Source organism: Vombatus ursinus, unplaced genomic scaffold (genome assembly GCF_900497805.2).
Source record: "Vombatus ursinus unplaced genomic scaffold, bare-nosed wombat genome assembly UNPS02009205.1, whole genome shotgun sequence".
Classification (NCBI taxonomy): domain Eukaryota; kingdom Metazoa; phylum Chordata; class Mammalia; order Diprotodontia; family Vombatidae; genus Vombatus; species Vombatus ursinus.
Window position 1 is genome coordinate 56034961 of NW_020948983.1, and position 16022 is coordinate 56050982.

Below are 16022 nucleotides of genomic sequence, written 5' to 3' on the forward strand. Positions count from 1 at the left end.
CTTAGTCTTAAAGAAGTGCCTGGAGGCACGCAGGGTTCACATGTTCACACAGCTAATCTCTGTCAGAGACAGGAATAGAACCCAGGTCCTTGTGACTCTAAAGCCAGCCCTCTCTCCACTGTGTATGGTGCCTGGGTTAAGCAGAGAACATGACTGCTCATGACACGTCCTTCTCTGAAACAAAAGGTCCGGTGGCCCATTAGAGGAGCATTGGCCAAGTTCTCTAGAAGCTTGACAGGATTATCATTTCATTTGCCATTCACACAGAGAAGCTGAAATTCATATGCATTCTCCAAGTGTGCTTTTCTAATTGGGTCCTCATGTCCCTGAGCTGTGAGCCCTAGGAAGGGACTGATCCATATCACCAGAGTTTGTCTTCAGTACCTTCTCTTTACCCATTTTTAGAGTTTCTCATCTCCTTGCTTTTCTAAGAACCCAGGGCTTTCCTGATACCCCATCTCTTGTGTCAAGCTAGGGTAGCAGCTGAGAAACTCATCCTTACCAAAACATGGTAAGCATGAGTGAGAATCAGAACAGGGCAGAGTGAAAAGGCCACAGTTAAGAGTCAGAATACGTGGGGGTTTTAATCCTACCTCTACCATTTACTACCTACCTAAGTGACCTGAGCAAGACATTTAATGTCTCTGGACCTCAGTTTACCCAGTTGTAAAATGAGAGGGTTGGACTTCATTACCTCTAAAGTCCCCTCCAGCTCTAAAGTCGATGAAATCTATGACTACCAAGTTAACTCTCTCAAGGCATTTCTATTCTAAAAGAAGACACAGAAAGAGGGAATTGCTTAACACAAAGGAAAGAACTTTCATTAGTGCAATCTGGGGCATCCTTCCAGTCATCTAGTTTGGTAGCCTCAGAGACATCCTTGACCTTTTCCTCTCCCTCACTCATCACATCCAATCAATTGACATTTTACCAATTCAAACTCTGCAATCTCTTTCCCATCCACCCCTTTTTCACCACTCATACGGTGACCACCCTAATTCAAGCTCCTATAATCTCTTGCCTGAAATATTGCAATGACTCCTAATGTCCATATTTCCAGAATCTCCCCTCTCCCAAAACTAGAATTGTCCAATGTTAGTATTAGAGATGGAAGCAACCTCAAAGATCATCTGGTTAGTTCAAGCTCCTCATTTTATAGAAACTAGGGCCTAAAGAGATCAACTGATTTTCCCAGTCTAGCCCCCCATTAATTGCTCCTTTCTCTAAATTTCTCCATCAATCACATAATTTAGTACTCAATAGAATGAAAATTCCTTGAGAACAAGGATTATTTCTTTTCTTCCTTTGGGTCCCTGGCACCTACCACAGTACCTTCCACATTAGAGACAATTGATAAATGTTTGCTGGGTTTGTTAAATTACATTCTAGTGTGCATTCTACATCTGTTTGTCTTCTCTGATGAGGTAGTAAGCTCCTTGGGGGTGAATACCAGGCCTTGAACATCTCTAGCATTCCCTATAGTAACTAACATGGAGCTGAGTTCGTAGTTGATGTTCAAGAAATACTCATTGACTTTACTCATTTCTCAAGCTCCTAACCACCCCCTACACTTCTAAATGCCTTGACAATAGCGTTTTTTTAAATAGTCACAACCATATAACTTATGATTCCCAATCCCTTGCTTTGAACTTTCCTTTCATTCCTCTCCAGGGTATACTCCTGACTCTCTTGGACTCCTAGACCAACCCTCTCTCCACTATGTTATGCTGCCTGGGATAAGCAGAGAACATGACTGTTCATAACATGCCATAACATGACATATTCATAACATGCCTGGCACCTGCATCTCTTTTCTTCCCTCACTTTTCAGCTCCTTTCTATGTGTTGTCTTCACACACAAAAATACAAGCTCCTTGAGGGCAGGGTATAATCTCTCTTTCTGCTTATATTTGTAGTCCCAGAGCTTAGCCAGTGCCTGGCACATAGTAAGCACTTAATAAAATGGCTTGTTGACTTGGCTTGACTTGCTTGTTGGCTTGACTTTCAAAATGGGTGCATATGTCCAATCTTCTAAAACAAACAAACAAAAAACCCTCCTTCTCCCAAACACAGTCTTGCAGCTAGATTTCCTCATCTAAGCAGCTCTGGTCAGCCCGTTGTGCACACAGTGCCAGCACCAGACATTATAAATGTTGCACACTGAAAGAGGTCTGAACTGCCTTCCCAAATCAGCATATTATGATATTATGAAATTGGGACACTTAGCACTTCTGCAGCGTTGTCTGCCTTCAAAGGGCTTCATCAACATTACCTAATGAAAATTACCCTAGGAATCTGGCATCCCTTTCTTAGGTCCCCCTTGCTGACATCTGAGTTTTCTCTTATGATTTCCTGGGGCCATAACTCTACTCTCTAGTGGGGGAAAACATTCCCATCAATCTTGCCTCTGGCGTTATGAGTCTAATATAATACACCCAGTCTGAATCACCATATGCTTGAAGGGGGAGAGGAAAAGGAAAAAAAGCAATGTGGTGGACCCTACCAGAACCTGAGCTGCCTGCACCTCTTTCCCCACCCCAATCCACCTCTAGTAGGTCCAGGAATGCCTGCAATCACCTTCATTACCCAGAGAAATAGTGGACATGTCCTCTCTGCTGGCTCACCTCTCCACTGCTCTATAATTTTTTCCATTCTTTTTACTGCAAAACTACCCCTATCCAACCCATTCATTCTAGTGTTTTTTTTCCCATTCATTCCCCCCTAATGCAATTAGGATTGAGTTTCTCTAGCATTAGGGGAGATTTAACAACAGTGGGGAAAATTGTCATTTCATTCCCAAACATCAACACGCCTACACTCACCCAATCTGGAGTCTCTCTAGCTTCTGCTCTACCTACTTGAATGGCAGGAAGAATATTAACAGGAAAAGCCTTGCTCAAAATTAAGAGGCAGGAGGGGCTTTGAGGGGGGGGGGGGGGGTGCTTCTTTCATTCATGAGGCTGGCTGTTCTAACCCCCACACTGGGATGACTATGGCATTAAACAACATCTCAAGGCCAGGCTCTCTTTGAAAATGGCAACTTTCCAGGAGTAAGTTGAGGGTGAGGAGGAGGGACTGGAACTTTCTCAAATGATAGGATGGTAGAACTGGCAGGGACACCTTGGAAATCATCTTGCCCAAACCCCCTCACTTTTCAGATAAATAACTGAGGTCTTGAAACATTCAATGGCTGGCCCATGGTCACACTATCTTTTTTAAAACATACCTGAGACTCTACCCTAAGGTTTCTTGCCTATCGAGTCCAGTGCTCTCTTCACCACTCTAGGCTATTTCCAGAAAAGAGACATGTACTAGGAAAACAGATTCCAGAGTAGGATGGGAAAAGCTGACAAGAATGCTGAATTTAGAGGCAGGAGCTAGGTTCAAATCACAGTGCTGCCATTTCCTGGGGAACCTGGGGCAAATCACCTAACTTCTCTGGCTGTCGACTTCCTCATCAGTAAACTGAGGAGACCAGACTGGATGACTTCTATGATTCTTTTCAACTATGTATCATATGACCCTAGAGCTAGCCCAAAAGGAAATGGTGATGTCAACAATGCTTGTCTTTGGCACATAATCCCTTTTGCCATGAACCCAGTGTTGAAGAACTGCAACACTCCCCATGCCCCACTTCTGGATGTTTTCCTACCTCTTCTCACTCACCCCCACCCTCTGCCATCAAAGCTTAACTGGTGTTCGTTTTTTCCAATCTGTCCTATAGTTATATTCTTTACTGCGTCCACAGCACATATTGGGTTATTAATCTGATAAACTAAGCCAGATTAATGTTACATCTTCCCACATAACACAATGCCTTAGTCCGTGTAAAATTAATTTGTCTCCAATAGATCCCAAAGCTATGACAACAAAACGGAAAATCTCAGGTTCAGTAACAGACAGAATCTGCTCTGACTCATGGGCAGATGTATTACACATAGGTACATGATATTATGTAGGTGGCTGCTGACTTCAATCATGGATAAGCCCTGCAACTCATCCAATTACCCTGGGTCTACTCACTCAAAAGATTGACTCCTCCCCCACCCCTCCAATCAGGCAAAGAGCAGCAATTTTCCCCTACGTACGGATGCAGACATCTCCATTCTCATAGTATCCTGGGCAGCACTGGGATCTCCGTCGGTACATGGTCCTGAGGCCTCGCCGATACGCCGTCTTATAACTTATTCTAAATCACAAGACAGAAAGCCACTTGAAAGCATTGAAAATCAATCATTACTGTTAGAATTATATTTGTGTTAAGCTATAGCTAGGATGCCATTCAATAATTACTTTAAAATGCATGGAGGCTTCTGATGTGAAGGAACACAATAAAACAAAATCAACAAGGAAATCTTGACACTAGCAATATTGAGTGTATTAGAAATGCATAAGACATCTGCTAATGTCTGCCAACTCTCCCTCACATCCAGAATGATTCTTAAGCATATTCTTGCAGTCCTGGAGAAGAGAGATTGCGGAATTTAGAGGACATCTCTAGCCTTGATGTAACATCACAGAGGGGGAGTATTCTAGATCACGGAGCTAGAAGAGGTAAGAAAATAGGTTTTGGTGCTAGAAAGGCTCTAGAGATCATCTAGGCCAACCCTATCCCTTTACAAAAGACAAAACTGAAGCCCAGACAAGTGAAGTGATTCACCCCCAGTCCCAGAGATACTAAGTGACATAGCTGAGATTTAAAAACAGGTCATCTAATTCCAAGGCTAGTGTTCCTTCCACTCCATATCTGGTCACTGTCCCCTCAGTACCCCTTGTCAATGGCAAGCTGGGATGAAGAGATGATTAGATTAACTCATTTCATCACTCCTATTGTCCTTTTGGAATTTCTTCCCAGAGGGAAGGGGGGAAAAGGCTTCCAAAGAAGCGTGTTCTCTCCTGTTCATCATTCAGAGCCACTCATAGAATTGGAAGCATTTTTTTTCTGCCAAGAAAACCCAAGGGCTGTATTCTCCCTCTTAAATTAACATTGTCCCTGCCTTTCAAAACCAGAAGGGACGTTAAGAGATCCTTCTGTCCAACTCCCTCACTTTACAGAAAACACTGAAGTGGGGGGAGAGAGGAGGAGGGAAATGGGAGAGGAGGGGAAACTTGTCTGAGATCAAATAGTAAGCAAGTAAGTTGGGTATCCACTCTCACCAAGGGGAGGAGTGGCATGCATAATACACAACAACAGATAATCCCAACATCATTCCCATTGGGTTTTGGCAGGAAGACAGATAGAAACAAAGAGGGCATGATGCTGCATATTTGCTTTAATAAGTAGACTGAGAGAACATTAATTTACTTTTCCAAAGATCACGGTTTCCGACGACTATAGCTCAGAAATATGCAACAGGAAGTCATTCTAGGATTAAACATTTGCCACCAAAGACACATTTGAAATAATCCATACATGGTTGATGGATCAGACACAAAGAGTGTTGAGTCTACACGTGAGTCTGCAGTCAGGTCCTATGCAACTCTGGATCCCAGATACAGAAATTGTTCAATAAGGGACCTGAACAATGGTGATGGGTTCCAGGGCCTAAAATCTGACACTTTACAAATGAGATTAACTTCACGTTGCTTAGAAGAGGTGACCAGTGATGGACAATCTAACATAATAGTGACATCTCTATTGGAGTTCAAGTTCACCAAAAGCCTCTGTCCTTGGCACAGTTCTGTTCAATGTTTTATTAGTGATTGTATTTATTCATCCTGCCCAGATTTGCTTGTTGAATCAAAGCAATCACTGGAAAGAGAAATCCTCTGCACTGAATGATAGAAGCAGAATCCAAAGTGACTTGGGTAGATCATATCAGTGAGCTACAGCTAACAATCAGGATAAATGCAAAGTCTTAGAACAAAAACAAAATCCACTGCACCAGTGTGGATATGAGCTAAAAAGTAGCCATGAAAAAGAAGAAGCTAATTGCTGCATTAAAAGAATTATCTGTAATGCTCATGGTGACCAAGGTGATAGTCCTGCTGTAAGTGGGAGGCAACTTGGAGTCATAATAGAGAGCACATTGGATTTGGAGTCAGGAAATACGAGCTGTGTGACCATGGACAACTCACTTAAACTCTCTGTACCTCAGTTTCCTCATCTATAAAATGGGGATAACTATCATCCTCACAGGGTTGTTGTTAGGGTCAAATAAGACACCACGTAAAATACTCCTTCTGCTTTGCAAAATTTCAGGCTCTACAAAAATGCCAGCGAGTTATTGTTATCATTCTTGCAACTGCTATCATTGCTCCAACTGGACCCTCATCAGACCACATCCATAGTGTGAGGCCTGGCTCTAGGAACCACATTTTAGAAGGGGCATTGACAAACAGGAACAAGGCCAGAGAAGAGGAACAAGGTTGGCAAGAGGACCCAAAATCAATTCTTAAGAGTATCAGTCAAAGGAATGAGAGACTCTTAGTCTAGAGCAGAGATCACTAGGTAGGGAGAAGAGGGGTAGACATGAGAGGCAGCTTCGAATATTTAAAAGGATATCACGTGGAAGGTAAATTAGACTCATCCTGCTTGACTCTGGGAGGCAGAACTAGAATCAATGGGTAGAAATTACACGGAAGCAGATTTCAACTAAAACAAAAAAATCTGATAATTAGCCCCAAATGGAATGGGCTGCATTCCATTACCATGATTGGTTAATGAGTTCTCTCATGCTGGAAAGCCTTCAAGTAAAGGCTGCAGGACCCCTCGCAGGTATAGTGGGATCCATGATCTGGTAGATGTTCAACAAGGTGACTTCTGAAGTCTCTTCCAGATTGTCCAATTCTCTACACCTTCTTCTTCCCATGGGTCTCGCCTCTTGGTGAGATTATTCTGCTGAGCTGTCTATCTACGGAATTATCAACTCAGCAAACCCTGCTCAACCATGCCCAGGGGACAGCAGATGATAACCATTACCAACTTAGCTGAGGAGGCTACACTACATTGTTGGCCAGTGGCTAAGCAGTCACACCTCAGTTCTACATTTCCTGGCCCTCCCAGGAAAAGCTGAATCATCTTTCCTCCATTTTTAAATTTTTCCCTTTATGACAAATGACAGCATTTGCATCCCCTAGGAAATCTGTGATATTTGGGGATGTCATTAGATAAGGTCATTCTACTTTATCAAAAACCCATAAGAAGAAGTGTCCTGGTTTGAAAGCCAAGTCTGGCTTGCTAGTACAGGCAGAGAGTTCCCAGGGGTCTTTGGGGAAGCTATGTAAGCACCTGAGCGGAGGGGGGGGGTGAAGTCTTATAATTGAAAGCATACTCTAGAGGTCATCTGATCTATTCCCTTGCCTCCAAACAAGTTATGCCTAATCCACCTTAACAGGAAGCTTCTAGGCTCTTATTAAAAGCCTTTAGCCAGCTTGTAGAAGAGTGGATAGAGTGGACAGAGTGATAGACAGAGTCAGGAAAACCTTAGTCTATCTGAATCCTGTCCCAAACACTAGATGTGTGACTCCGGGAAAGTCATTTAACCTCTCTTTGCCTCAGTTTCATCATCTGTACAATAGGGATGATAATAATAGCATCTATCTCACAAGGCTGTTGTGAGAATCAAATGAGAAACAAGTGCTTGGCAAGCGACTGTATAAATGTTGTATAAATTATCAGGACCTCTCATGAAGCAGAGTCTATAGCCTGACCAGAATTTTCTCTTTTCCTTTATAACCTAGACTGAGAGTTTCCTTTGCCTCTCTGGATCTCAGCCCCACAGCAGGAAATGGAGGGGGCTGCAAGTTTGGTTCTCTGCCGGCTCTTAGGTGAAGGATGCCATATTAAAACACGCCTGTCTGCATTTAAGCAAATTGATGACATCGCTGTCAGCGTGTGCACTCTGGGTCATCAGGAAAGCTGCAAGGCAACTCAATAATCCTGCAAAATAATTCATTTTCCAGGAACACAGCCTATTTTAATAAGCAGCCACTCCTTTGCCGGGTGCCAGAGGTGATGAATGGGTAGCCCCAGTTTCAGAGCAACGGACAGAGCAGTGCCACACGTTCCCAGTCACAGAAACGTGGCAGTGATATCCTTGCCAGCTTCAGCTCTAGGACTGGAACTTGATTGTTTCTGAAATAAAGAGCAGGCCAGCCACTTTATCGGTGGTCAGAGAGAGCAAAGAGCACACAACCAAAGCATATCAGAGATTGGAAAGGAACTCAGAGATTGTCTCATCTAGCCTCTCATTTCACAAATGAGGAAACTGAGACCCAAGGAGGAGAGCCTTGCCCAAGGTCACACAAGTTAGTGCAAGGGTTGGGACTAGAACCCAGGTGTCCTGCTTTCAGTCTAGGGTTGTTGTCTTTTCCCCACTGTATCATGCTGTTTTCCATATTAGGAGAAAAGGACAACACTCGTGATCTCACTCTAACCATTCAGTTCAGCACCTTCTCTGCCAATTTTTAGTCTGAGAGTTGCCTAGAGCAAAGGCGTCAGACTCACGGCAGGCAGGTGGTAAGGACCCTCAAAACTCTTGACTGTGGCCTCAACCAGATCAATATGTAATTAAGAAATATTTAACAAAGTAAATAAAAATACAACACAGATGGTGCTAATTTGTAGTTTTCTAAGCCAATATGTGGCTGGTAGGGATCTGCTACAATTTGAATTTGACATCATTGGCCTAGAACACTGAGAGTTTAAATGACTTGTCCAGGGTCACACAGCCAGTGGGTGTCAGGAACCCAAGTCTTTCTGACTATGAAGTGATCTGAACCCTTGGCCCTCTTTCCATGAAACATTCCTTTCTCCTTATGCCCGAGTCTCCCATTAACCTGTTAGGTCATGATCTTCCCCGTAAACTCAGAACTATAATTTCCTGCTCACCAGATGGATCTCTGCCCCTTCAACTGCCTGAGCATTCACTCTTCTTGTTCCCTGTGGTAGTTCAGAATGTCCAAGAGAGTCTGAGGGATTGCCCCCAAATACCATCAGACATCCCTGATTCTCTATAGGCAACTTCCCCTTCAGATGTGCAATTGTTGAAATCTGCTTTCCCTATTACTAACTGAGGTTAAGGGAGGGCCTCCACCATCCATTCCTCAAGATCCTTTGTCAAGGGGGGCCACTGAAGTTATTTTACCCATTATTGACTCTCCGAGGGATCAAGGTATTATTGTTCCATGTACTAATTAGCCACAACAGAAGCCAGATCTCTAACCACTTAACCACAACGGCTCTCACCTACTATGTTCCCAGTACTAATTGCCTACATGCATCCTGGAAAGGGAGTCAGGATGGTTTGATGCAGTTTCATAAATTTCTGGGAAACTGATTCCCAACTTTACCTTCATTGGTGAGGGAAATTCAAGCCTCTTGTTTGTCCCGTTAGAGAATACCATTAACTGATAATTGCCCAATCCTTTTAGAATTTTCAGAGCTCTTCTATATCTTTTTTTAAAAATCTCATTGAACCTTACCATGGCTTTGTAAGACAAATGGTAAGGAAGCAATTATTATTCCTCATTTTACAGGAGGAGAAGGCCCAGAGAAGTGAGGAAACTGCCCAAAATCACATAGCAAGCCACAGCATGACCTCATTATCTCACCCCTCCTCAAGGTCTGGATTCTTCTCTGACACTACCCTCTCCCCCTCTGGGTCCTGATTCCAACCTGCCCCCCCGCCCCCACTTTCAGTGATGTGACAGTCTTAAGGATCAAGGTCAGGTCAAAGGTCCATATGCCCAGTAATTTATGAAGAATTCTTCATCTGAGGATGGTACTCACCTATGCCTCGTACACTTGAACCAGTTGAGAATGTCTGTACATCTTGTATAGTAAATCTGGTCGAAAGGGTGGGCATAGGATTCCTGGACTGTCACAGCATAGCTAAGGGACAGAGGAGAGAGACATGCATTATCACCCAGGGGGATTTGATCTTTTTTAGGACTGACAAACCTTCCTTGCACTAGCCAGGTGCAAAACCAAGAGACCTCATCACATTGCAGAATGTGCCAAAGCTGAGGCTACCATCCTTCCCTGCTCATACAAACACGTATTCCCAGACTCAAGGAAAGAGGAATTCTAAAACCAGATATTCTCCCTCCGTATTATTCCAAGAACATATACTTCATTCCCCTCTTAGAGATACTGGCCTGGATCATTTCCTGAAATATTAGTTCACTGATTCATTCATGTATTCATTAATTTTCAATTACTTCAAATTTTTAAAATTATTAAGCACCTACTATGTGCAAATACTATATACAAAGCACTGTGTTGGGTACTAGGGAAGAATCAAATTTTAGATGAGTTTCTGCTCCTGAATGAGTCATGGAAATCATTCATTAGTACTTATTATTTGCAAGAATTGAAGTATATACTATGTGTGAGGAAGGCCTTGTGCTAGGTACTGTAGGAGACACGAAGAATTACAAATACAATCCTGCCCTCCAGAAGTTTGCATTCTAGAAGGAGAGATCAGGCACATCAATAAATTCCAATTTTCTATAACCCGCTACAGACCAGGGCCTCTTCTCCCAACCCCACAAAAAAGCCCCAGTGGCACCCCAAAAGATGGGGGAATCGTGACTGTCTCAGCAGGGATGAGGAAGGGGGGAGAAGGTTGGGGAAAGAGAATTATACTAAAGTTCTGGGTATGGACTGTATCTTAGCTTTGTGGCTGGGTAGTTAACGGTGCTTGTATATCAAAATGCTAATGAGGGTCCAGATTAATTTAACAGAGCCAGGCTTTACCAGCCCAGGGAGGTCTTTACACTGTGTTTTATGATGGAGGGGCATAATTACCGAGGCTCCCGTCTGGAGCACTAATCCAACTGGGGAATTCTTCCTAAGAGGTCTCTAGGGGCTAGGGTGTGTATTTTTTAAATTACACAGATTTAATCTTCGCGTAATGTGCAATGGAGCTGAGCCAAGAACAGGCTGCTACTAGAAACATTAGGAATTAAAGTGGGGTCCCAGGACTGATAGCATTGGGCCCTCCATACAGTTCACAGAATCAGAGGCTTTCAAGCTGGAAGGAACCTCAATGATTTTCTCATCCAATTCCTTCATTTTACAGGTAAGGAAACCGAGTCTCAGCAAGAAGAAAAATATCTTGTTACCCAAGTATTAAATACAAAAGTCAGGATAAGTACCCAGAACTCCTAACTCCAAAACCCAGGGCTCTTTCCACTTAATATATGACATGGGTGGGTGTGTGCTCTAAAACTTGGGTTACCTCTCCATTAGCCACAGAGGCAGAGCCAAGATGGGTGAGCCTGGGTAACCAAGACCAACACAGAAACCTCAAACCTGATTTATACCCAGAGAAATAGGGGGCATGTTCTCTCAGTTCAACTTTCTCTTCCCTGCACCAAAGTTCTCACCCAAGCTGATGACCAAATCAGTTGAAACTTGGTTTGAGCTATGCTGCCATCCTGGTTTTCTATGACATAGAGCTCATGGGACTGAGAGACTGTCTGATCCATTTCCCTCATTTTAGAGTCGGTCAACAAACACATATTAAGCACATACTGTGGCACTGTGCTAAGCACTGGAAATAAAAAGAAAGACAAAGACTGCTCTTTGCTCTCAAGGAGCTCCCAGACGAAGAAACTGTAGGCAGAGAGCTTAAGTGTCTTGCACACTGTCGAATCACACAATTATCAGGTGCAGGATTTGAACCTAAGCCTCCCAATACCCAATCCAGTGTTCTTTCCCCTAACCCATGGGAGACAAGGAAGCCTTAGCTCTTAAACTACTTCTGACATCACGTTGTGGGGGGCAGGGGGCTTGAGGGCTATCTCACTACCAGGGCCCAGAGATCTGAGGAGATAGGCCAGGCACTGTCCCTCCTGAGCACGAGCTTATTTGACAACCCTGAAGAGTGTGGCAGGCCCCTAGGATTCCCCTGCCTGCCCTCCCACCTACCCAATGGGCTCAAGGATTCCTGGGACTGCATTCTGCACAAGATTAACTGTGAATTCACAAGGCTTACTGCACCAATGAAACATGGACAGTAACAAGCTTCTGCTATTCTTTTACAGCATGATTCCTCCACTAGGGCCCTCATTTTAATTTTATTTATTTGACTTACTAACATTCAAGTAATGGCATTGTCCTAGTCAGCACAGCTCATCAATTTGGAGATTTAATTTGGGTTTCTCCTTGATTTATTACTATTACTAATAATAGCAGCCCACATTTCTATAGCACATTACAGTCTATAAAGTAATTTCCTCTAAACATCCTTAGGATATGAGCAATATTTTTGCTGGGGGTGGGAGGGAGAGGGGGAGGAGGAAAGAGGAGAGATCTGCAGTGTAGAGAACTGATTTGGAAATTCCTTTCACTGCCACAGATCAGCAATTCAGTGTAGCTTATAACAGACAGGTTGTGGGGTTTTTTTCTTTGGTCGTGGGGGAGGTACTGTCAAGATAAGTGATTTGTTCCATGGCCACATACAACTATTTTATGTCAGAAATGCAGATCTTCCTGACTCCAAGACTGACATTATCCACTATACCTGCTGCCTAATTTCAATTTACTAATCTTTAAGCCTATTAGTAGGTGGAAGTCATTCTATTAAACATTTATTTAGTGCTTAGGTGACACAGCGGATAGCGTACCAGTTCTGGAGTCAAGAGTACTCATCTTCCTGAGTTCAAATCTAGCCTCAGACATTTACTAGCTGTGTGACCCTGGGCATGTCACTTAACCCTGTTTGCCTCAGTTTCATCATCTGGAAAATGAGCTGAAGAAGGAAATGGCAAACCACTCCAGTATCTTTGGCAAGAAAACCCCAAATGGAGTCTGACTGAAATGAGTGAACAATAACAATGCATCAGGCACTGTGATGGGTGTTGCCTCCAGACATTTTCTCATCAGAGTCATCAAGTCTCCAGGTCAACTGGCCTCTACATGCAACCAGAGTGGGGTTGACTGTTCAACACCAAGTATCTAGGAGCAGAAGCATCTGCCATTTGACTTTTGGGGTGAGTGAAAGAGTCATCATAGGATGTTGGACCTGGAAGAAGCCCCTGAGATCATCAAGTCTGAACTACTCATTTCATAGATACAGAACAGGAGGTTTGCCAAAATTCATTTTGTTTGTAAGGGGTAGAGTGAGAAGTAGACCCAGGTCTCTTGATTTCCTGACCTTTGGAAAGAAACCTCATTTTATCCCCAAATGACCTCAGTCAAAAGGGGTCCTATAGCTAAATCCCTTATAAGAAGCCCCACATCCCAAAGTCACATGGGAGAAAAGAAGACGGCTAATTTATGTTTTGACACAAGTTCACTGAAGTGTTACAAAGTCCTTCGAGGACAGGAAACTTTCTTTCTCTAGAATCTGAACAGTGATCTGCATAGAGAGACAAGTTAACATGCAGTTGTGTGTTATCAAAGGTCCCAAGTCTGTCTTCGTCTTTCTGTTTCTGACTGTTTCTCTGTCTCTCTGTCTGTGTCTCTGTCCATATCGCTGTCTGTCTCTATGTGTCTGTGTTTCTGTCTTTCTTTTTCACTTAGCAACCAATACCTATAAAGGTGCTGCCTATAACAGGCAAAATCTTTGTAGATTCATGCTGTGACAAATATTTAGGTCTATTAGCACATAAGAAATGTTTGACAAATCATGACAATCATCCCAAGCAATAAAGACAGTGACAGAAAGTCTGTCATCTTTTTTGATGCAGTATGGTATGGTGGATAGAGGGCTGGTCTTGGAGTCAAGAAAACGAGTTCAAATCCACTTCTAATACCTACCAGCTGGATGACCACTGGCAAGTCACCCAGCTGAGCCTCAGTGTCCTCATCCATAAAGGAGGGATCATGATACTTGTCCTACCCACCTCACTCGGTTATATCGTAAGACTCAGCTATGGGGCAGCTAGTTGGTGCAGTGGATAGAGTACTGGCCCTGGAGTTAGGAGGACCTAGATTCAAATCTGGCCTCAGACACTTAACCAGTTGTGTGACCCTGAGGAAGTCACTTAACCCCAATTGCCTCAAAAAAAAAAAGACTCAGCTGTATCTGACACATAGTAGGTACTTAATAAATGCTTGTTGCCAGATTGGTATGAGATAATATATGAGAAGTGCTTTGCAAACTTGAAAGCGCTGAATAAGTATTCATTGTCATTACCTGCTACCTCCCACTGAAGACTAACAGCATCTAATATTTAGCGGTTCCAGAATAAAACCATGAGTTTGGGGACAATACTGACAAAATATAAGAAGTCTAAAGATTAAAGTAACAGCAGAGTATGTAGAGCAATGATTGCCAGCAACCCTCCTGGCTGGCAGGAAAGCTCCAATGTCACCAAGCACCTGTGCGTGTATCTCAGCGTGGTGTAAAGGCACAGAAGACCTTGGGGCAAGCCCTGACTTAGTTACTGATCATGGACAAGTTGGTTTTTTTTTTTAATTTCTTGCAATCTCCATTTTTTATCTATAAAATGGTGCCAACAATTCTTGCACTGCTTTCCTCGCAGAAAAGCACTTTGTATACCTTAAAGGAACATTATGAAGTGTTATTCTTAGTAATAATGAGAAGAAAAAGAAAATAATAATAGTAAACTTCAGAGGGCCATAGGTTTGAGCTATTAGGATTACCTAGATACCATTCATAGAACAAGCCTTCCTGTTCCAGTCGGGCAGGTCTCCTGCTTGTTCCACCCATAACTCACTTTTCTCTGCACTTCCCAAGCCCAAGTGTTCTTCAAAAGTCAGTTGTAGTCGCACCTCTTCCACGAAGCCTTTCCTGACAATCCAACCAGTCTTATTCCATACTCCCTGGAAATGTCCCATCCCTATCATCTGAATCACACTGTTGAAGATGTAATTTGATGCTAAATTGTACCTGTCTCTAATGGGTATTCCATGACTCCCTAACTTAACTGTAAGTTTTTTGAAAGTGGGAGCCAAGTTTTATACTTTTCTTTTATTCCCCCACAGAGCCTTCCATAAGAGTGAGTATTCAATAAACAGGTGTGAATTATTGATTCACCTCACAAGGGGAGCAGGGCACCCTCAGGAGCCAAACAATCTGTCTAGGGGAGCTTGGCCATTACCTCTCCCAGTGACTGCATACATTGGGATCATCGGGGTTCAGCGAGAGTGTGGTTTGCAGAAGGAAGGAGAGAAATAACATTTTCACCATCGACTCTGCTAAGAGGGAGAGTACCATCTCGGGTCCTATGAAGGGGAACAAAAGAAGAGGGGTTATTAATCAAACTGCTTCCCAGAACATCTGTTCAGTGCTTCATATTCCCAACATCAAACAGTAAACAGATTTGCTAAGCAGATTAAGTTTCCCATCATCGTGGAGTAATGAACATTCAATATTTTACACTTGATCTACAAATTTTTCTGACAGCTGCAGACATTTTGTCTATCATAGTAACAATTTGCTAACTCAGAGTCATTCATTCATTCATTTACTCATTCGACAAACACTTACCAAGTACCTATTAATCAATTCTATTGGACAAATGTCTTCTAAGTGCCAACTACAAGCTAGATACTGGGGAGACAAAGACCAAAATGACACAGTCCCTACCTGCAGAAGGTTTCCTTTCTAGACTGCTATGTAAAACCCACATGCTGGGCTCCTGAATTGTGCTTGTCTGCATGTCTGTTGTTATTTCTCCTAATAGTCTGTGAGTTTCTGAAGGCTGGGACTCTTGGTTTCCTTGGAATTCCCAGAATCTTGCACACAGTAATATGAATTGGCAGCTAGTTGGCACAGTGGGTAGAATACCTGAGCTAGAATTATGAAGATTCATCTTCCTGAGTTCAAATCTGACCTCAGATACTTACTGTGTGACCCTGGACAAGTCGCTTAATCTTGTTTGTCTCAGTTTCTTCATCTGTAAAAGGAGCTGGAGAAGGAAATGGCAGACCATTCCAGTATCTTTGCCAAAAAAAAACCCAAAAAGGATCATGGAGAATAGGAAGTGACTGAATATGACTAAGCAGCAACAACCACAAATTTATAAATGACTGGTGAACTGAATTATGACGGACACAAAAATGGATAAGGACATAGCCTTATAAAGTTGGATGGACGGGATGT

General features: G+C 42.9%; 1 protein-coding gene across 1 annotated transcript in view; it reads right to left on the reverse strand.

Annotated features, from left to right (window-relative positions):
• Positions 1 to 15134, reverse strand: part of MEGF11 (multiple EGF like domains 11) — a 297384-nt gene extending 282250 nt beyond the window's left edge. Inside the window, exons 1-3 of the mRNA XM_027851943.1 lie at positions 15019 to 15134; positions 9734 to 9835; positions 4089 to 4189 (exon numbers count right to left, since the gene is read on the reverse strand). Coding sequence (XP_027707744.1) covers positions 4089 to 4189; positions 9734 to 9835; positions 15019 to 15134 — 319 coding nt within the window. The remainder of the gene's footprint in view (positions 1 to 4088; positions 4190 to 9733; positions 9836 to 15018) is intronic.
• Positions 15135 to 16022: the final 888 nt, after the last annotated feature.